Source organism: Grus americana, chromosome 10, assembly GCF_028858705.1.
Source record: "Grus americana isolate bGruAme1 chromosome 10, bGruAme1.mat, whole genome shotgun sequence".
NCBI classification, from domain to species: Eukaryota; Metazoa; Chordata; class Aves; order Gruiformes; family Gruidae; genus Grus; species Grus americana.
The window spans coordinates 8,362,666-8,384,859 of record NC_072861.1 but is presented as its reverse complement, the minus strand read 5'-3'; the positions used below and the strand labels follow the sequence as shown (position 1 = coordinate 8,384,859).

Sequence of the window (22,194 nt, the reverse complement as noted above, 5' to 3'; positions counted from 1 at the left end):
AAAGGAATGCAGTATGTTTTTTTAATCAGTTGCTTGAGGTTCTTTGGTGTCATCAAGAATGCATAAACAAAGTTTAGTATTAATTATTCAATACCTAAAATACTGAAACTAATTGAAGCTTTATAAAACAAAATTATCCTAATTATGAACACATAATTTAAAAAGAACAAAGAACCATGAAATATCCAAGTATTTGTAATAACTTGCCAACCTATTCTACCAGTTTTATTTATGCCTATTTAAGTCTTGTTGAAAAGAGAACCATTCTCCCCTTGCTTCTGTGAAAAATGTCTAGGCCCATTATGAATATTTGTCCCTACAGGACTGTAAGAAAAGACTATTCTGAGGTAGCCTATCCATTCTTATAGATAGCAAAAAAGCACATAATCCACACATCTTAAGTTTTCTTCCTTGTCTGCACATTTCAGATTTCAGAAGACTAGCTGAAACTTAAGTTACAGATTCCATCTAATCTGCCACACTGAAATAAAGGATATTTGTTTCATTAATTATGGAATTGGAGCTTCAAACACTCTCTGAGGTAACATTTCACAAACACACACACAAAAACAAAGTATCAACAAAGCTTAGCTAAATAAGACCAAATCCAACAAGACCAGAATAACTCATTACACAGATTTGTGTTTTTTTTTAAACAAGCAAGATACAAAGGCTGCCAGCAGCTGAATAAATCTGCAAGTCTGCTATTTTGCTATCGACAATACAATTTTTAGTATTTCAGACTCACTCCATTGTTAATACATCCAGTTAATGAAAGCTATTAGAATCACCTACGTTAATTAAGGAAAGCCTCAGGGTTTTATCTTTAGGTTTTTCAAACTAAAAGACAACACACCAGTAGAAACTGTTCTGTAGTAAAATTTGTAAGTTGTTTATTATATGAGCAAGACAAAATGCCTCTCCTGTAGACTGTGTTGCATTTAAATGCAGAAACATGCATCTAAAAGCCTGTGCACACTAGAATGCCTCATCTAGTTAAGTTTTTAAATACGTAGATGAATAACCCACTTTACAATTTCCTATTAAATCTTTACATTTTATATGCAGTACCATAAAATCTCATTCTATCATTTCAGATGTCTATTAATTTCACTTAAATTTAATTCAGTTAGGTACTAACACATAACATTTCCTCACATTACTGTAGCACTTAGAAACAGTCCTAGAACAGGAGCAATTACACAGTTCACAGCCTACTACTTCTAATGCTGCTAGGTATAGTACTGGGCAGGCCATTCAGCCCCATCGAGGTCACTTGAGGGTGGTATGCTACCCTGTTATATGACTTAAAGCATATGATGGAAAAGGGGATAAAGGCACAAGGCGTGGAATGCTTTAACCATTTCAGCAAATGAGGTGGAATGTGAAGCTATAAGGTTGGTCATTTAGTGATGCGGGTTTGGGATTAACACTCTCAAAACCCTGGCTGATGTCATTACATGCTTTGGTTTATTTGAAGTAAAGTAACTGAGAAAAGCCTGTTTTCTACTAGGTTCCTTTAACTTGAACAGTTCTGTGTATCATCTGGTGAAGCAACAGTGGAAAAAACACATCACACATCAGGCATGTGATCTTTAACCACCTCTGCCTGTGCCTTTTTCTTTCCCCTGCAAAATGTTAATCTGAACAACTGAATGAAAAACTATGTTATGCAGCTAAGCATGCCTCATCCAGTTAATGAAAACACCTCTTAAAGTCTGTAGATTACAGAATTAGACCATTACATACGCAGATGTGCTTCTGCATCCTCTTTGTGCAATGTCTGACTGCCAGAATAATTTTGTTTCCGCTGAACCACAGGAAGAAAGAACAGGTGGCAGCCTCCAGCTATCTTGCTTTGGAGTTTGCTCCCGTCAAATCTCAATGTTTAGCAAGGGTTGATTTACATAGTGTTTGCATGGGAGAGCATCAGATAAAGCCCAAGTTTCTAAAGACATCAAGACTAGTAATTCAGTCGTTGATGAGTCAGTAATGGCCCATTGGTTCAGCAGAAGGGCTATCAAAAGGGACGAAACCTGTCAAAGAGGTTTCAGTTATTCGTAGCGATTAAAAGTACTGTGGAACATTTTGCAAGGTTTGTTTACCCTGGAGTCCAGTTCTAAAGTAGTTGTACTGGTTTTAGGTAGCGTTGAGAGCAGCTTTGAAAAAATGTACAGGCTTTCCTCTATCTTTTAACAAACACTTGTGGTCTGTGCTGTCCAGGAGAGGTTAAACCTGTTTAGAACTACTAGTAAAGGCATAACTTATACATCACATTATATACTATTACAGGTAACATTTAAGGGACAAACCCCCAAATCACACCGAAGTCTAACAAAACAGAGCGTGCTCTTTGGGATTTGCAGCTGAAGACACAGGACCTCTGTAAAGGTTTGCTGAAAGTTAAAGATGTAAAAGGGAAACCTTGTAGAAGACAACTGCAGAAGCCAAGTGGCAAGACCACAGAGTCAGGCCAAGTATTTCAAAGTCATGTGGCTATCAAAAGGAATGAAGACAAGCACAGGTTTCCTCTACAAGGTTAGAATCAGAGATGTTACATTGCACCAGTTTCATCAGCAATATTGAAGGCTTATAAACAGATGGAAAGAATACTAACATAGAACTGAAGGAGCAGAACTTCACATTGAAATTGGAAGCAGCTTGCCTGGATCAGGCTAGGCTCCTACCATCTTGCCAACCCAGACCACTGCCATTCCCTCTTAGATTTATTCCCCTTATTCTCTTTGCCATTTGAGAAAGTAGGATCTGTCACTCAGCCTATTGCGGACCAGGTAATACTTCCATCACAGAGGACACAATGTAGTTTGGATACATTGGCTATCAAAACCAGCAGAGGATTCCAGCCCTCTCATGCACTACACATTATTAAGGCTTCTAGGAGAACTCCACAACACAGACCATAGCAGCTGTTCAGAATACACCCCTTAGATATATTCCCCAATACTTCCTTATTCAAATAGCACCACAACAAAGCAACATCCACAGAAAGAGTGATCACGTAGGCTCTGCACAGCTTTGGTACTTCAGTGAGGTTCTTGCACACTGTCACACTAGAGACTGGAAGACAGGAACAGGAATAAAGGGGAAAATAGTATGTTTTATTACAGCTACTGTAGCAAATAGACAGAATGACAGAAAGTACTCCCCCATCTGCCACTTCTCATACCTAGATGACCTGATATTAAAAAAAATCTCAGCTTCAGTTCTTGAGTATATTCCCAAGTCTTCAAAAATACCAAGAACAAAAAATAAGTGACTAGGCATCTCATTGAGATGCCATACAAAAAAAAAAAGGCAGGTTCATTTAAATGAGGTAGATTTCTAATCACCTCACATTTCAATTGGTCAAGAACAATTGCAAAACAAGCCCTAAAAGGACACATTTAGCTATAGAATGTAAAAAACGTCCTTCATTGTTCACTGTATCCTGTTACCAGCTTGAACATAATTTTAGCTACCAAATTGGTGCTTTTTTTGTTTTGGCAATCAGATGATATTAACTTCCCCTTTGTTTTTTCTTTTCCTGTTTGTACACCTGCACTCTCAATGAGCAAACAGCAACAGGGTTGCTAACTATTTTACAGATGTAGAGTAGTAGGCTAACTATAAAGAGCAGAATGACAAAATACTTTAAAAGCCCTGGGGGGAAAAAACCAATAACCTTGACTTCCAACTTTAAGATCTAATCGTAGTCCCCAGGTAAAATAATTTTGAAATAAAAATGGATATTCTTCCAAAATACTGTCTGCTTCAGATTTAAAATTGACAACCATAGCTACCGCACACCAGGTAGTTAACATCCCAATTACTGACTCCCTTACTACATATTTTGAGGTACAGACTAGGAAGAACTCCCCAAAGTCTTAAATGCATTCTAGAACAGTAGAAAGTTACCACTGGTATTTTTTATTGAAGTCTCTTTTCCCTCATACTAAGTTATAAGCTATTTAACTGTTCTCAAGTATGAGAGATCCCGTACAAGCCACAACAGGCAAGTTACAATCAAACTGATGGGAGCAGCTGAGCTTGCTTTGTCCCTTGCAGTGTCAGGCTGGACTCCAGCCACACTCAGCACAAAGGAAATTCCTACCATATAGTAGCAGGATAAGCCTGCTAACTGCTTGTTCAATTTTGAAAGTATTCCAATCTGAGAACAGACCCACGTACTGGACAAGTGAAAAATTACCTAATGGCCTCAGGTGCAAAAATGCCTTAGTCTGTGTCATCAAGAAATTATCGGAACAAGAGAAGCTGATTTCAGTAGATGAACACTCTCAAGGTGTGTCAGACTAAATAGCTATTCATGACTAATTCATTAATTGTGGTAACAACATGCTTCTCTTACATTCAGACTACCACCTTCAGAACAGATTCACCAGAACATCCTTAGTGACAGCAAAAGGTTTATGAAGTATCTGCCTATACACTAAGGGTACAGGCTGTACTGTCGATACAGCCCAAATATACTTGCTTCAGCACTTGTGACTGTTTTCAGAATAAACAGCTCTTAAATTCCTTTCCAGAAAAGCAACTTTCAGGACAAGAAAAAAGTTAAGTCTATAAACTTACGTCACTGAAACAGGGATTTAGAATTTTGTATTGTATTCTGCTCTTCTGGGTAGGTTTCAGACATTCCTTTCTTATCCAGAATTGCAAGTTTCTAGCTCTGTCAAGACTGTATCCATAATGGCTTAACTTTGGGCAGTCTGACACATGCAGCTGAACTTTATTTAGTCTGAGTTTAAGTACAGATTGCAATACTTAAGAACAAGAAGAGGTCAATCTCAGGATTCCTAAACTAAAGATCAGAATCCACTGTCACAGAATGAATTTGTGTTTTTAATGGCAAATTACATGGGAGCAGGTAAGGCAGCTAGCTATTTCAGCAGGAATTAGTGAGTACATTTCTAGTGATTACAATGCTTTTCTGAAGTGTGTTGTATTTGCTTCTTTTTCTACATGGCTTTACGACTGTTTAAGAAACCAGGTTTAGTGCTTGCCCCCCTCCCAAGATCTGTACCAGGAATACAGAATACAGTATGAGCCCATCCAAATACAGGTCTCAAGAAAAAAAAACAAGGAGCAAGTTAGGAGGTGCAACTGACATTGACATTCTAACTATTTCCTCTTTGAGCATTCAATTTCACTAAAAGTACTTTGTAACCTCCACTATTTCCAATTCTTTATAATTTAAAATACACCACTACTAGTGTATAAACCAGTGGAAGCACTGCTGTAGAACAAGGACTTTAACTATGTAAAGATGAGCTTTCAGTAATGTGAAGATGCAGGTCCACATTTCTTAATCCATCCCATTAGTACTACCCAACTGCTTAACATCACTATAACTCCATGTAGAAAACTGCAGTGTACACAGCTACAAAGAAAACAGACCCAATGTGACCCTGCCAAGATTAACCCATGGTTTGAGGAAGGTTGGATTGTCCAGAAACACTGTATCACCTCTCTCTTTCAGTGAGAAAGGATGTTCAGTTTGTCTAGAACAATACCAAATATGGGAATAAGTAGCCACTGTTCTTCGGTTTCCTCTCAAGTGTTCCTAGAATGAACCAAGAATAAAAACAAAGTAAACTACAGGAAGAAACCACTGTTGGTCATGAACTTACTCTGCATATTGAGATCAGGTCTCTGTGGACTGGGTGTGCTGGTATTTCAGGGATTAAGAGCCCTGGAACCAGAATTCCTATTTACCACTAGAAAAGCTTTAAAGAGTAGTACTCATGGGAATAGCTTTAAGACTTCTGGAGAAGCGAGCTGGGTAACTGACACTAGGAAGTGGAAAACTAAATATTTCTTTCAATATTAAAATTGTCAATTAACAATAGTACTATCTTCATGAAATAATTAATCTATTCTCTACTACTGTGTACTAAAATTTAACCACTTCGTAGCCTCACAAGAGGCTCATGCACTTTGTTAAACATATTCCTGAGCCTGAGGCCAAGGTCAGTGGAGACTATAGTAAGTTCTGTAGACAATATGTATTCTGTGTGTTTGAAGGCAACTTTAAACTAGAAAAAATTAATCTCCGTTATCGTATGTACTTTTTAAACCACAACAGAACCCATTTCAGTTGTATCAAATGTAAGTTTTGTTAACCATGTACCATAATATATGCTGATTTAATTGTTATTTAAAGCAAGTATCAAACCAGGCAAATTCTTATCTTCTTCGGTACTTTGGATCTATTCCTTTATTGCCATGCAGATGCACATTATTACATAGTGCTGTAAGACAAGAGTGACAGTTTGAGACAAATATCTAAGCTGCTTAAGAAACCAGACTTAGTTGCTAGAAACAAGTACTCAACACATATCTCGAGTTCCACATATTGGATACTCAGGCACTGTCAAGTCCTCTTTCACTTGTTAGGTACGCTTCTAATCTGACCTGCTCTGCTGAAGACCTATCCCTAACCTCCCATCTGAAAATGATCATGCCTTGAACTCTGTGATCACAACTGAATGCTGGGACAAAAAAAAAAGTGAAATACAGCAAAGTAGCAAAAGCAGTGGCCTGTCCTACAATTGAGTCATTCTCCCTTCCCTGCTGCCCCCACCCCCAACTCTGCTTTAAATGGAACTCAGGTTGTTGCTCATTAACAGCCAAATCTCAAATTAGACCTCCATAGACATAAGCAGTGTCATAACAGGACCTCCATTTGTTACAAACAACATTCAAGTTCACTTTTTTCCCCTGCATCAAGCCTAACTCCTCTTAAAAAAACCCTAAGAAATAGCATAGTCTGTGGAAGTGACTGCAACTCCAATTTTAAGAACAAAGTCTATTTGCTGATAGTCTATTCCTATAAACTAGCATCACCAACAGAATGGCATTTGGGTCCTTAGCGGGTTCTGAAACATTGCTCCTGCAGGGGCTTTGCCTTCAACCCTTGGTAAGTATACTGAATGTGACACTGGCCATCAAATATGAACCCTGAGGGGCCCACCTTCCAACACTTAGCTAGAAGAGAAATGTTCCTCCTCACACAAGCACTGTGTGCTAATGTCACTCTTTACCAGCACAACTAGCAAATCTGGGATTTAAGCATCTGTAATTAGGAACTCTTGGGTACCCAAGGAAGAAGCAGGAAGAGATGCTTTGCAAAGCCAACAGCCACTGCAGAGCAAGTAAATGGCTAACAGTTTGGATACAGTTCAGAATAGATTTATGCATTTTTAGCTCTTTTGCCATAGACATCTCAGCAGGTTTAAGCTGCTACTCTGTAGCAGTAGGACTATACTTCCCCTTCCACAAGGGCAGAACAATTCCAAAAAGTCACCTTATTCCAGTCCTATTCAAGTCTTGCAGGTTACACAAAGAACAGTCAGGATACCCTCAAAACCTGAAAACATATGAATTGTCCTACGCTGAGAAGTTATTTTGACTTTTCCACTGCAAAGACCAGAATGTTTTTGTAGGAATTTTTGGTTTGCTGAATCTAGCAATTACTGACCAATATAGTAGTTTCCAGCATATATTTAAAGTTGAGGGGAAGCACTGAAAAAGGCTTTGGAAACTACCAACAATACAGCATCAAGTCCTGGAAACATGACTGTGCACCAGGCACGGTTTTTAAGTGGAGAAAAAAAAAATCTAGCTGAAGTAATTCTGTTCTTAATGGGACTACTGTATTTTAATTAGTAAAGTCAAATAATTGTTTTCATGGATTAAAGCAATTCAGAACTCAGGAACTAATCAAATTTACACGAGAACAGCATCAGCATGATATTATATGGTATAGAAGCTATATGTAATAAAGTCATGCTTTGTAATACATCAGTTTCCACGGTATCCAAATTTTTTATTCAAGCTATGGTATGAAAGATATCAGAAATTTCCTGACAGGACTACTGTGTCGGTCTAACTTGCTTCCATAAAAACTGCACTATCAAGAATCAACAAAAACTATAGAACTAAACATGATACAAGAGTCTATACAATAGCAGATTCCCATGACTAATTAGTTTTTTCCCCCTAAATGATTGCATCCTATCACTAGTCCCTTCAAAAATAGATTTATTGATCTATATTTAGATAGCAATTTGTAAGTGCCAATACCAAGACAGCAGAAATAATCCCACAAAATCCATGTTTCATTGGCTTTACTAGAAGATATTGTATAATTATTTATTAATTCAGACTGCATAGACAGCTAGTACGTCTGTGCTCAGAAAGCAAGGATGGGTGGTTTTGTAGCTTTATATCCTTTCTGGAATGAATCTCACCAAATTTTAAATCCCCCATTTCAATATATCTGTACTGTAGGTATGACTGTACTAACCCCCCAGGCCAGTAGTACTTTCATACCAGATGAGCTATCAGAGCGTACAGGGGTCGCAACCCAAAGGACTTCAAATGTGTTGGCAGCATTTGTTAAAAGAAATTCAAATGCACTTTCTACCAGCATACTTCTTTACAAAATTGGGAATAACATAGGATTAAGACTAACTGCAAAAGCAAATTTGGAAACACTTAGCCATTTGTGCAGACTTGTATCCTTCAAGGCAGGAAAAAAACCAAAACAAGATGAGACAAATTCTTGACTACTGCTTGGCACTGCAAATATATTACTGACAAGAGGTCCCAACTTCCATCTTTCTGTATTTCTGCTACTAGCAATATACAACTCACAGCGCAGGAAAAGACATAAATCACTGCAAAAGATAACAGCATGCACTGGTAATCTGCCTAGAATTTAAAGCCTCACAAGTGTTGTGGAATGTCAGATTGAAAACAGACTATGCTAGGTGCAGGATCAAACATCTGCCAGCATACTATTTCATAAGACACAAGCATGAAAGATTTCAAGTCCTGAACATTAAGAACATTTGACGTGTTATAAATGATATCAGGCTGCATTGTTCAGACTTGAATATGGCTTCAGCACTTTAATTAGACAAGGCTGACCGAGAACTGGTTACAGACTCAGGCTCAGCTGATGAAGGTGATTCAGTCAGTGGTTCTGAGCTGGCAAGGAAAAAAAATCCCTCGCACTTCCTGTACGGGGACAAGTGCAGCTAGTCTCTACAAGACTGCTAGTCCTGTTTGAAGGATGCCAACAAAAACCCCTCATTTAGACTTCAGATTGCTGAACAAAGCATCAAAATAGCTTCTAGAAGCACATGCTTTCATATAAACCATTTTTTTTTTTGAAGTAGACTAAAGAAAGAGATTTATCATCATCCCACCCCAAGAGTATAAAGCTGTTGCCTTTCACGTTGTTCCCCTGACAGCCAGAAGTGGCTTTCACCACAGACACTTCTGGCAGCTGAAAAATCACCCATATGACAAGAGAGCAGAGCACCAGACCTGTTTTATAGCCCTTTATATACTTCCAGAATGGTGTTGATCAAGAAGCATGCAGAAGAGCTGCTAATGCCTGGCTTTAAAGTTCACATTTAGTTGTTGAATTTAATAAGTTATGTTAGTAGGTAATTCTTTATACCTGAAAGCTCCTCTTAAGCACGCTTCCAAATAAGCATCACTTCTGATAACTCTGACTCACACTCCAATTACCAATACTGCTTTCCTTGTCAGCTCTCTCATTGACTTTGTTAAAAAAAAAAAAAGCATTGTCAGTTTCAGTTTTTAAAAAAATCAGTTCAGAAATCTTTTTTAGAAATACACTTTACAGTTTATGAACCCAATCCACCAATGGTTTTAATGCCAATTAAATGCCACAGCATCTTTGGAAAAAGATCCTTGACCACACCCCCTTAGATATACTTGCTGTGGTACAGGAAGCAGGCAAACTCCAAAGCCATTTACACATTTGTATAACACGCATTCAATAAAATAGGCAGAACACACCTGTAAGGTTCAGTGTGTGGAAATGCTTTAGACTAAGAAACCTTTTCCTACCACAGTAATGACTTAGAACAGATCCCATGCACTGCCAGGACATGACTGCACACCTGGTCTCCCCAAGGGGTATTTGCATTTTTAAAGAGGTGACAGGAGGAGAAGGGGAGGAAATCAGTAGGTGGAGATTAGGAAAGCTACAAGATGAGGATGAGTCAGGAGATGAGTGATAGCTGTACTTCCTGGGCAGGACAGTGATTGGTATCTCAGGAACGTGGGGGAAGGGAGCAGGAGACGGGAAAGACTGAATTGAGTCCAGGAAGGTCTGACTGAAATAACAGCTCCTCACACCCAAGCTCCCCCAGGAGTGCAACAGGAGGCTAAGATTGCACAAGAGTCCTAGTGATTAGGTGAGGTGAACATCTAAACAACCTGTCCGAGTAAGACACAGCTCTCTGTTCTGATTTTAAGATAGGGAGAAAGTTCTTGTTTACTTTCTGCTGTTTCTCTGATATTTGTAAATGCTTTTACACCCATGTAAAAAGTCGAACAACATAGAGCAGCTAACAGAGTCCTTTGGCTACAGCAGTTTCAAAAATTAGCAAACAGTCCATACACCTGCAGTACTTCTCCATACACAAGCAGTTAAAAAAAAGACACTTCCACAGGAGTAATGAGAATGCTAGTCACTTGCTAGTGACCAGCATCAACCAGAAAAGCTCCTTGGTAGACAATAGGATACTGAGGAAGTGAATGACCTCCAACAAACGAGAAAATGTGTACAAGAACCTTCATATGATTTTCCCCAAAAGCTTTAGCCCTTTACACTGATGTAAACCTTTGTTGCTTATATTCAAAGTCCGACTTTACACAGTACAAAGTGGCTTCATTCAAAAAGTTAACAACAGTGCAATCCAACCCTTTCTTGCTAAAGTCTATGCCTGGCAATTTCTGTTTGCAGAGAGACTGAACTATTTTCCAAATCCTTATTTTTGTAAAACAAATGCATACAGACACACACTCTTCCCAGTTCTGTGAACTGCTTCTTTGATTTTGCACTGTTAACTCCCAGAAGAAAACCTGTTTTAATTAGGTGCAAAATCACTAACATAGCCCTTAATGCTTTCCAGTAGCGACACACCATCTAGATCTAGAATCCAGCTTCCTAAAAAAAGCTGGCTGCAGTAGTGCATTACAATAGCATTTTAGGAAACTGAAAAAGGAAGCAGATCAATTTGTCATTTATATGCCATGTATTGTGGCAGCAACCAGAACCAAAGGGTAAGCAAAAATCTGACAGCTTACAGGCCAACACAGTAAGCCAGATCCCAGGCCTGTCTCTATCAGTAAAACTACAACAATATACATCAGAACTATTTGTATAAGTACATTAAACTCACTCCTAGGGTTACGCAGGGTCCTTAGCAAAGTAAGTGTAAGAGCTAGGAGCTTAGAAGGAAAGATTACTTCTCACCTTTTTGTTCCCTTCCTCATCAGACACAGCAACTAAAACTAATTAGGTTTTATTGATATAAAGGATTCTTTTGTAGCTCTGAAGATGTTTATTTATATGTTCTCTATCTACACATTAGTAATGCATGCATACTATATAAGAAGGCAAATCTAAACATGCAAGCATTTCTGATTCCTTGTGTTGAAATTGTGACTAGAAAAGTACAAAAACCTTTATTCTTTGATAAAACTTGGATAGAGCAAAGCACGACCATTTAGATCAATGTTACTTTTGCACTAACTCCTAAAACAGGGAAGCAATTTAATTGGTATTTATGAAGGAAAAAATATTCAAAAGTATTACAAAAGGAACCGAGAAGACTTCGCTAAAGAGATGTGCAACTCAGCATTTCAAGCAAGGAAATATACACTCCATGTTAAGATGGAAATATTACTAAGATTTTACTGAGAACTCGGTAAAAGCTTGACAATATTTCAATTGTGCGTTGCTGTCACAAAGGCTCTAAAAAACTTGTTTTGACTTCCCCCATTCCACACATGCAGCAATGCTTTAAGACAAGGCAATAAGACTGGGGCAAGTTATCTCTTCGAGTTAAGAAAAAGTGGCAGCAAATAGTTTAGTTAAACTGCTAATAGCATTGTCACTATTTCCTTTACTACAAGCTAGTTACATATGGAAGCAGCGGGGGGAAGCAATTCTGGAAGGGAAAAGAAATTTGCAAAAAATGCTTAAGACACATACATACTCAATCACATGTTCAGTTTTCAGCTACAAAAGCTGCATTTGGGTAACATTCTGCATACATTAGAGTACTTCTTCAGAAAATACTAACATACACAACATATCCATAAACCATTCTAGAGGTCTAAACTAGAAAGAAACAAAGACAAGCATGCACACAGTGTAAACCTAAACAAAACACATCAAGTATGAATCACTAGCTTTGCTATTGAACATGCTACTGTGTTTTATTATATTTTATGTATCAGCCAGACAGAAACACCATATAGCTGGAAGATTTTTCCATTAATGCACCTCCAGACATAATGCAAAGCACATGCTGTTACCCTCTCTACTATTCACATTTGGCAGAAAGCAAGGTTTGAGCTTATGCTACTGTCTGCAGCACCAGACAGAAAAGCACCCTTCAAGTACAGAAGGGTTAGTGTCTTGCTCGTGACTTTCTTGAAAGAAAAAGACTTAAGACAGTATAAGGTCGCAGCTCACATCACACATTAGCTATTTTAAGACTAAATCCCAAAGGCTAGCAAGTCTTTTCAGGCTTGATTCATTTTCATTTCTGCAGACTTTCATAGGCACTGCATGTAATCAAGACATCCCCAGCATCTTGCTGGATTGGGCTACAAACATCCAACCTCTAATGATGTCAAGCTACGTTGAACTGCTATTAAAAGGTTCCTTTTTAAGATTTAACCAGTGCTCCTTCCATCTTTGTTGAAAAGGTAGAAACAGGAAGACACCAAATACGCCCAGATAAAATGCACGTGCTGACTGCAGTGCTACAAAAAAATGCTCAGCATTGAAATGCTAGTGAAAGGCAACATAGGAACACTTCCCCCGGCTCTTCCCTCCCCCCAACAAGTGAATTAGACAACCTGGCTTCCTTGACAATTTTTTAGTTACTTCAGATACTGCTGAACATGCTTTCTCTTGGAGCCTTCCCTTCTCACTCTTCCCAAAGTGGTACAAAACTTCAGTAGAAGTAATCTAGTATAGAGATTATGCAAAAGCAGGCAAAGGTGATCACTGCCAGGTTGTTGGTGGAGTATTTACTTGGGTTTCTGGTGTTTGGTTCTGGGTTTGTTGCTTGGTTTTTTTGTGGTTTTTTTTTTTTTTAATAAATACAGTAGCAGTTTATGTCTTAGAAACAGTATTACATTTGCTGATCAATGTTGAATGTTTTTTGAAAGTTAACAAAACAGATGCATCTCAAGAGAAATATTTCCACAGTTGCCACATGTTCCTTAAAACATCAGCTTTAATGCAGTTTTGCCACACTGCTCCCCATCCCCTCCTTGTACTGCAGCATACAGCCATTAAACCACTCACCCATTCCACACCTGCAGATCTCCAAAACCACATTGTTAACCAGGTGTAGATATTGATCTGGATTAAAAATAAACCAGCAAAAAAGCGCATACATATTGCTACGTCACACAGAGCTGCACAATCTTGCCAGCAGACCTGAGCAGGACAATGCACCACAGCACAGGGGCTAAAGGCAGCACATTTATACCAGCGTCACCTTTATATGCTCTGCTGCATCAGACTGCCTGAGAAGTATGAAACAACTACAACTGATGCCAGTGGTAACTCAGCACCCTGCACTGTGGACCCTGTCGGAACAGGAAAAGTTCACTCGAAAGTCTACAGAGACAATATGGTGGAAAAAACCTCAATTTAGAGAGCACAGAGCAGTCCTATGACATCTGCTTCCCCCCCCCCCCCCCCCCCGAAATCAAACTGTCAAGACAAAAATAAGGGAAATACTGTGATTTTTTTTTATATATACAGCACAGAGAATGAGTATAAAGTTTCAGGATATTAGTAATGTGATTCATGTTCATAAGCAGTCATTCGAAGTCCTGCCAGGCAATCCTTCTGCCAGCTTTCTAAATTACAAAGTACTACCTTCTAATGATTATCAAACAATTGCTTGGGCATAATTCTTAGGAAAAAAAGCAGTACTTTTAAAAAACAATCTTTTCTGGTTTGTTGTAATCGTTACTTATGGACAATCTTAAAAAATGCAGTTCACATTAGCTTGAGATCTCACAGTGAAAAGGTTAATTCACGATTACTTCAGTATCAAATTAAAAGCTGGAGAATAACTGTCTGAGTAGTTCCCTGAAAAGGATATCTTGTGGAAGAAACTAACTCTCTTACAAGTAAAACTCATCAAGTATGTTACCAGTTAGTTACGTGTATTTACAAGAACTATATTTTAACTAAAACCTTTCATTAAAAAGGAATTAATGGAGTCCACAGCAGACCAACAGACTCACTGATCTCAAAGTATTATTGTTAACAGGCAGACATCTCTGAAGGACCCGCACCAGGGACTTCCAACTCCATTTAAGATGTCAGCAGCCTAGGCAATGATACACAATCTCTACCAGGAAGTCTGCAAGTGCCACAGGTATTTGTGACTTAGCAAGTACCAAGGAGCAAAGGTTATGGTTAAAGAGTTGATTTGAATCACCTGGCTAAACAATCAACACACAGGGAACACACATGCCTATCTTATTCAAAGCTCCTTACCAATAACAGGACCATAAGAGCTGGTGGTACCACTATCCCTGACTGTGACAGAAATTTTAGCTTCCTAACCTTTGCACTGCTTTATTTAAAGCAAAGACTTGTGCTCAACAGTAGGTATCACCAGGCACAACTGTACTTGCCTCAGGAAGTCAAAGCACAGACACTGGTAATAAGAGGAGCATCCTTTAAAAGACACCGGCAGTGAAGGACCCAAAGCTAACACTCCACATAAGTCAGTAAAGCTCCAAATACACAAGGACTACATCTGTCAATCTTTAAAACTTAACCTTAGTTAAGCTTTAGTAGGAATAACACAAAAGTCTCCCAAGTATCTTAACTCCCAGATCTTTAGTATTCCACTTTAGAACAGTTTTTAATAAATTCCTTGCTTAAAGGTTATAAATTTTAGCCTAATTATTACCACATAGGGTTTTTTACTACTCTAAGTTCTTGTGTAACAGGTAGTCATAATCATCATTTGGATTACTTCAGGATGAAAGCTATTATCAATCATCAGGAATCGATTACTAAAGATAAACCAGGTTCAGCTGCTGAAAATCAGTTTTTCCTCAGCCTGGCATTGACATGTTTTACTGATGTCGCCTCCCCTTATCATATCGGACATGTAACAGACCCAGCAGTTGCAGTGCCCAAATACCCTGTCGTCGAGAGTTGCATTTGCTGCACACACCTAAGTTTTCTTGCTGCTGCCTGTCATCAGGTCACCCACTCGCAAGTGGACCAGGGCTGACACTGATACGCGGACACGGGTGCCAGAAAACAACAGCTCGGGGGGTGGTCTCCACGCAGAAACTCCCTCAACAAGCACACTCTGAAAAGGAGATGCGTCACCTGTTGTTCAACGCCGTCGCGTTACCTTCCCACAAGATTTTTTCCTGCTTGAGGACACCAACACGCAAAACCTCTTTAGATTCCAAACGGCGAGAGACGAGGCTTGTGCTCCGCAGAGGGCGCGGGGGGGCCGCCGGCCCTGCCCAAGCCCTGCGCGGGGGAACGGACGGCCCCGGGCTGCCTCAGGACGCGACTGAAGAGCGAAGCCGCCGTGCCCCGGCGGCGGCACCTACCCGGGCTGTACAGGGCCAGCAGCCCCTAGCCGGCTGCGCCCCGGCAAGCGCGTGGCGCCACCCCGCTTCCCACGCGCCGGCGCCGGTTACACAACCGCCCCCTCGCCGCGGCCCCTTCGCGGCGCGGGGCAGGGAGCGCTGCCCGCAGCCCCTTCCCAGCTAAGCATGAGGAAACACAACAGGCAGGCACCGAGGCAGCCCCGCTCTCCTCACAGAGAGCCGCCGCTCCCCCCCTCCGCTGCCCCCAGCTCAGCCCGCGAAAGCCGCCCACAGCCCCACGCCTACCATCGCGGCTCCTCCGCGCTCCGCTGCCCGCGGCTCTGCCCAGACACGCCGGCGCCCCGGGACGGACGGAGGGAAGGAGGGGAGAGAAAGGAGAAGAGGGAGGGAGGGAGAGAGGGAGGGAGGGAGCCCGCCCTCCCCGCGCGCGCAGCTCGCCGGGGAGGCGGGAGGCAAGAGCGGCCTCGAGCGGGCAGGGCGGGGCGGGGCGACCCGCGAGGGCTGAAGCTCGCGCCGGCCGGGAAGAATAAAGGAACGCGGCGGCAACGGCTGCCCCGTGCCGGCCGCGCGCGGGCGATGTGTCCATAAATGGAGAACTCTCCGCGGCGCAGCCAATCGCCGCGCGCCGCCGGGACGTCATTCCCTGAGGGAATCCCGGCGCGGCGGTACGCGCCCCCTCGCGCTGCGGCCAAGCGCTTTGAGGCTGCTACTGTTGCTCGCGGCATTCGCTGGTGTAGCCCACCTCCCCTCAGCACCTCTAGCCTGCGCTCCATGTAGGGATAAGCACCCACCACCAAGCGCGGCCTGCCCTTGCCCTGCTGCGGCTAGGTATGATGTGTTTTACGCAAAATAGCACTTGGCAATACCTTGGCAAGCGGGCTAGTGCTTCACGCAGTCCTAGCTCTTTCCTCATCCCGTGTAAAAGTACACACAGAACTCGGATGCTTCTAATCCCCGGAAATACCAGAAAGTACAAAGCATCTTGACACCAAATGGGTACTGAAACAAGTCCTCGGGGTACCCACAAATGCAAAAAAAAAATCAGGTGGTTGCCTGGCAGCTGGCATCTGCTTTATTGCTCGTTGCTTGTACTGTTTTGACCAGAATACAATCAATACAACTTCTAGGGACTGTGTTTTCTAAGGGATCAAATAAGTAAACCCATCCACAGCTGAGGAACGTGGTCCTGCTGACAAACGCTTCTCCCCAGGCTTGAAGCCCTTTTGTTGACTTTAATGGATTTCTAACCACCGCTTCTAAGCTAGAATATAAATAAAATGGAAACAACATAATCTATCATAACAACGGCCAGACCCCAAGTCATATGTTAACGTTGCTTCCAAACTACTGCCTTGAAAAGCACTCCCAGTAAGTACAGTTCCTGGTTGTCAGCATTAGATATTACTGGGGTTTAGTTTACCTCTGATTAAAAAGAAGTGCAGTTATTGGAAAAAATAGGAATTGGTTTACACAGAATATATTTATTCAACTGTTATTGCTTGTTTTTATAAACAAAATAAAGACTTGCTTCCCAACTAATTTAGAGATTAGGCATACACAGATTCACTTCTGACTTTTCAGAGCAGAGCACTGCGTGGGCTGCTCCGAGGCAGGTGCGCTCTGCAGCCAGACCTGTCCGTGCAGAGGAAGGGCAGTGCTGCTCAGCACAGGCACGTGGGCTTGTCCTCATGGATCCAGCTGCAGGATCAGCATGCCGGTTTGCAAACATTAAACATGGCTGATGACGTTACAAATTCAAATCAGCCTGATGCGCCCAATACAGAAATGGGACAAAACTTGAACTATTTATCTGGCCCCCTCTTACGTCCCACAAACTTTAGTGGTTTGGATGAAATACAACAGCCCCTCGGGCATGTCTCATCCTTGGTTTTGAAGAATATCAAAACACTTCCTCAGCTCAGCTGGGTTCACACAGTATGATTACTGATCATGTGAAGCTTGGGATTTCCATAGTGGATTGCTTAGATGTTAACTGACATCGGTACAAGGGGTAGGAAATATTTTCATTGAGAAAGCAGCTGGGTGGTAAATATGAGCTGCAATAGCTGTTAAAGCAAAAATATATCTGATAGTGCTAAAAGTGAGCAGAACTTCAGAGGAGATGAGTTTCACACTTTGATTCCCAACAGAAGGTGAGTAACAGCAGTTTTATAGAAATAGGACAAAAATAGTTTGCCTAGTATTTCATTTGAACATGGAAATGTTACATAAATTTATGAGACTGTGATAAAAAGCGGTGAAAAAAACCTGTAAGAATTCAGAGTGCGTATATAGGGCCAACAAAAAAAAGAGAATCTATATAGGTTTTGCAGGTTTTTCTATTTGCTTTGGATGTGCATCTTTTTTAATGTCTGTGTTTTAACATATGTGTTTATGTACATATAAACATCTTTATAACATGTTATGAAAAAAATAGAGAAACTAGCTTGTGGAAAAAGAGTAAAAAAGTGCATTCACACTGGACAGCTAATTGAGAAACTACTTCTGAGTTCACTCTGTGTGCTACTGGGGTCCACCTACTCTAGATGAACTAGAAGATGACTTTCAACAAAATTTTAGGGCCGCAGGCATCAGTGCTCTGCATCTGCATGAACCTTTGCTAAGCACTGTGTATACCAAGCAGAGTCTAATTCACAATGAACTCTTTTCATGCTTTTAAACATAGTCGTTTAATTCTGCTTATTTTAATGATAAACATTTAATTCCCAAGCTGACTATATTAAGTGAATGACACTTATTCAACATCCATGCTCAGAAGCAGCAGAAGGCATTTCCCTTCGAATGTCAGCGGTGGGGTGCCTGAATGGTCTGCATGCCTGGGCTCCTCCAGCCAGTAACATATAACAGTCATCTCTGAGAAAGGCAGAACCCACATTTTCATCTTGAGGAGCTCCAGCAGATTAAAAAGGAATCTCTGTACTCTTAAATGATGCACAAAAGTTAAAAGTCATTTCTGTCATAAAATTCATATGGACATACTACCTTTAAAAGACCTAACTTGAAAAGATTTAGGAAAAATTCCCTGCATCAAGAACTTTCATAATTTTTTTCAGTGCGTGTATTGTCTGACAGTGTTGTTTGGTTAGTAACACCTCATGCACGGAAGTGCTAACATCAAGAATTATTTCGAGGATATTTTCTGTCTGATTCAGACTGATGCTGAAATGTATGAGGACTAACTGTCTGAAAAAAGAACATGGTCCTTACCTCTGGTAACACCACAGAATACAACTTTCCCTTGTCCTCCATTCTAAAAACATTCTTGTGGCTTCAGAAAGAAATAGCTCTTATGAGAAGTCAGTGAATCTGGAAAAGATCAGAAATTTTAATGAAACAGGCACTGTCCAGACTACTTTCTAATTGGTTAAAACTGACAGTAAAGAAAAAAAAGGCATTACTGCTTTTCTCATACTTACAAAATATATTTAAAATAAGTTTTATGAGACACATATTTGTCTTGTTGATCAGAATAATTTAATTAATAATTAATGCCTGAAAGCCACTAAAATAAGGCTTAATAACCCTCAACAAGACATCACACTTTTAGTTAGAAAACCACACGATCTGGTATTTCTTAGAAAGGTGAAGGATTTGTGTCATAGAAAAACAAATGGTATAAAATTAAGGAAACTTTACAAATTCAATGCAACTTTTGCTGTATCTGCTTTCCAAAGAATAATCAGACACCTTATAATCTTAAGATTTTCTGCTAAAATGCAGATGGTTACATTCTGCCTTCAGTTACAATTGCTGAATGTAGAATTCTACTTACAGAAAATAAAAAATGCATTCAGCAATTTCTTGAATATATTCAGCATGTATATAATAAAGGCAGAAGTGTATGACTTAAAATGTGATGAAATCGCTTCAATGATTAGGACAGGTTCCTATGCTGGAAAATAGTATAATCATTTTAGCTTTCTTTCACTCCCTTTCTCTGTACCTAATACAATATCTTCCTTCTTTCCTCTCTTTTGTTGGCCTTAAATTAGAGGAGCATGCCCATTCAGGAAACATGCTTATTAAGATGTTCAACATGTCCATCTAAAATATCACTAGAGTAAAAGGTATAGTAACCAAGTCAACAGCCGTTGGATCAACAACCTTTGGGTCAACAACCCAAACCACACACTGGGTTTTGTTGGGGGTTTTTTTGAGGAAAAATAGCATGTGGCTCTTTTACTCTCAATCTGATTACGAAAAGCCTCGGACGTAAGAGAGACTCAGATTCATGGAGTTGAATTTTTCTCCAACTGCAAACCAAAATGTATGAATAATGTTGTTATTTGCAAGGCTGGTATAAATCTGGAAGAAGTCCACAAGGACTTGGTAACTGATGAGTTTTGCCTCCTGTGTTCTGTGGCTGACTTCAGTTAAGCTATGTAGGTTCACATCAACGAAAGTATAAGGATTGTATTTTTTTCCTCAGTGTGAGATTTTTTGAAATATTACACAAGCTTTTAAAATCAAAACTTTATGTTATGATGAGCAACCTGATCTAACATCAACATTAGCCCAGCTTTGAGCGGGAGGTTGGACCAGATTGCCTTCTGAGGTCCCTTCCAGCCTAAACTGCTCCATTCTGTAATTCTATGATTATTTAAAATGGGGCTCCACTCATGAGTGAGACAGTTGAACACTCCAGAATAAATTAACATTATTGTTGATGTTGTGCCTTGATAAGGAAAGTGATCTGAATTTGCCTTTAAGAAAATAAACCTACGTGTTCATTATCAATTACACTGAAAATGTAATTATATAAAATCCAACAGTTTAGTATTGCTTTAGTTAGAAACATCAAGGAAGTGAAATAAGTACAAAAATAATGATCTCAGATAACACAAGATGAAAAGAACATCTGCATGGGTCAAACCCAAGATCATTCACCTCAATATCCTGTGCTGGACAACGGCCGGTACGGATGCCTGGGGAAGACCGTAAGAACAGACAAGCATTTAACATGTCACCTCTTGGCCCCGCCATGCTGAACGCTATTGTCAGACAAGGGCCAGAGGGAGAAAGCAGACTGAGAGCTACTATGGATGTACCTTTTAACATTAATTTCAAGACTGCAGTAGGAGGTACAAAAGTTCACATGTTTTTAAATTAAAATAACTTTATTCAATGTGCTTTAAATAACTATTTGCTTTCAAGCCCCACTCCTGCAGACATACATACTCAAGAAAACACTGAGTATCCAAGCAGTCCTTTAGCAAGAAAAATCACTAGACAGGTGCACAAAAAACATACAGGTGCATGAAGTTAGTCTTGGTAGTTGCTGGGTCAGAGAATACAGCTGTGCACCTCAATAAACTAGAGCAAGTTCAGCAGAGGTCAGTGGCAGTAAAAGCAGACTTTGGGGGACCTAACAGCAGTACTCCAGTACCTATGAGGAAGTCATCAACATGGCAAAACTGGACTCTTCACAGCGGTGCATGGCTGGAAGACAACAACATAAATGCAAAGAAGAGAGGTTCAGACTAGGTATAAGGAAAACGTTCTTCCCCCAGCGGTCAATCAAACGTGGGAGCAGGCTGCCCAGAGAGGTTGGGCAGTCTCTATCCTTGGAGTTTTTCAAGAGCAGGCTGGGTAAAACCCTGAACAACTGCATTTGGCCTCATCTATGACCTCGCTTGGAGCAAGAGATTGGCCAAGTGTCCTCCTCAGGTCCATTCTAACCTGAATTATCCCACAATCCTATGCCTCTCGGTTGGTTACCATCCCATTTTGAAAGCACCTCAGGCATGCTTTGTTTCTGGCCTGATCCTTTGATGTGGGAAATACTTTAAAATAAACAGGTCAATCAGAGCATGGATTCAGACCCTGCCTTGCTTTTTACAATAGCGTGTGCACACTGTACCACTTTTATCCTTTGCGTCTGCCAGATACCCAGTCCTGCAATGGTTTGCCTATACACCAGTATAGGATGTTGTATATATTTTAACCAAAATCAGAGACGATCTGCTATTTCAGAGTGAACTGATGCAGTAAGTTTGTCTTTGATTTCTCTTACCCTTTGTTTACCCAAGGTGGTTGTACCAAAGTCCAAAGAATGACACAAGCAGGAAACAAAAGGCAGACACACCCTCTATGGACTTTGTTTTTCCAGTAATACTTTTGCTTAGCTCATACGCCTCTGCTGAGCAAAAGATCATCTTTTCTGTGATATATGAAGTTCTACTGAAGCTACATGTTAGATCTTTTTTGTAAATAAAACCTGGAAATCTTACAAACAAAACTATTATTCGCCATTGATTTTAACAATCTTGTATTCTGCCAGGATTTGTTACATGCTCTAGAAAAATCTATGCTTTCAGTAACACCCTCAGCTCCTTTGCACCATTAGAAATCCAGAGTAACTGCTGTTCTGCCGCCACCAAACTTTCTTTCTGGAGGCCGACATTTGCCAGTGCGGGAGCCGCAGGCACGGCCCCCCGCTCGATGTCCCCATCGCTCATCCCCCGTGCGGCAGGGAAGGCTAGCTGT

The 22,194-nt window shown here is 40.5% G+C and overlaps 1 protein-coding gene across 3 annotated transcripts in view; it reads right to left on the bottom strand.

Annotated features, from left to right (window-relative positions):
* MYO1E (myosin IE) overlaps positions 1-22,194 on the bottom strand; it is a 123,902-nt gene that overhangs the window by 74,406 nt on the left and 27,302 nt on the right. Inside the window, exon 2 of one of the 3 annotated variants that reach the window (XM_054837067.1) lies at positions 18,916-19,014. In XM_054837067.1, the coding sequence (XP_054693042.1) occupies positions 18,916-18,957 (42 nt within the window). In that variant the 5' untranslated portion in view covers positions 18,958-19,014. Of the gene's footprint in view, positions 1-15,454; positions 15,881-15,972; positions 16,112-18,915; positions 19,015-22,194 lie in introns of those variants that run through there. The other 2 variants (XM_054837068.1, XM_054837069.1) reach the window with 2 other exon arrangements.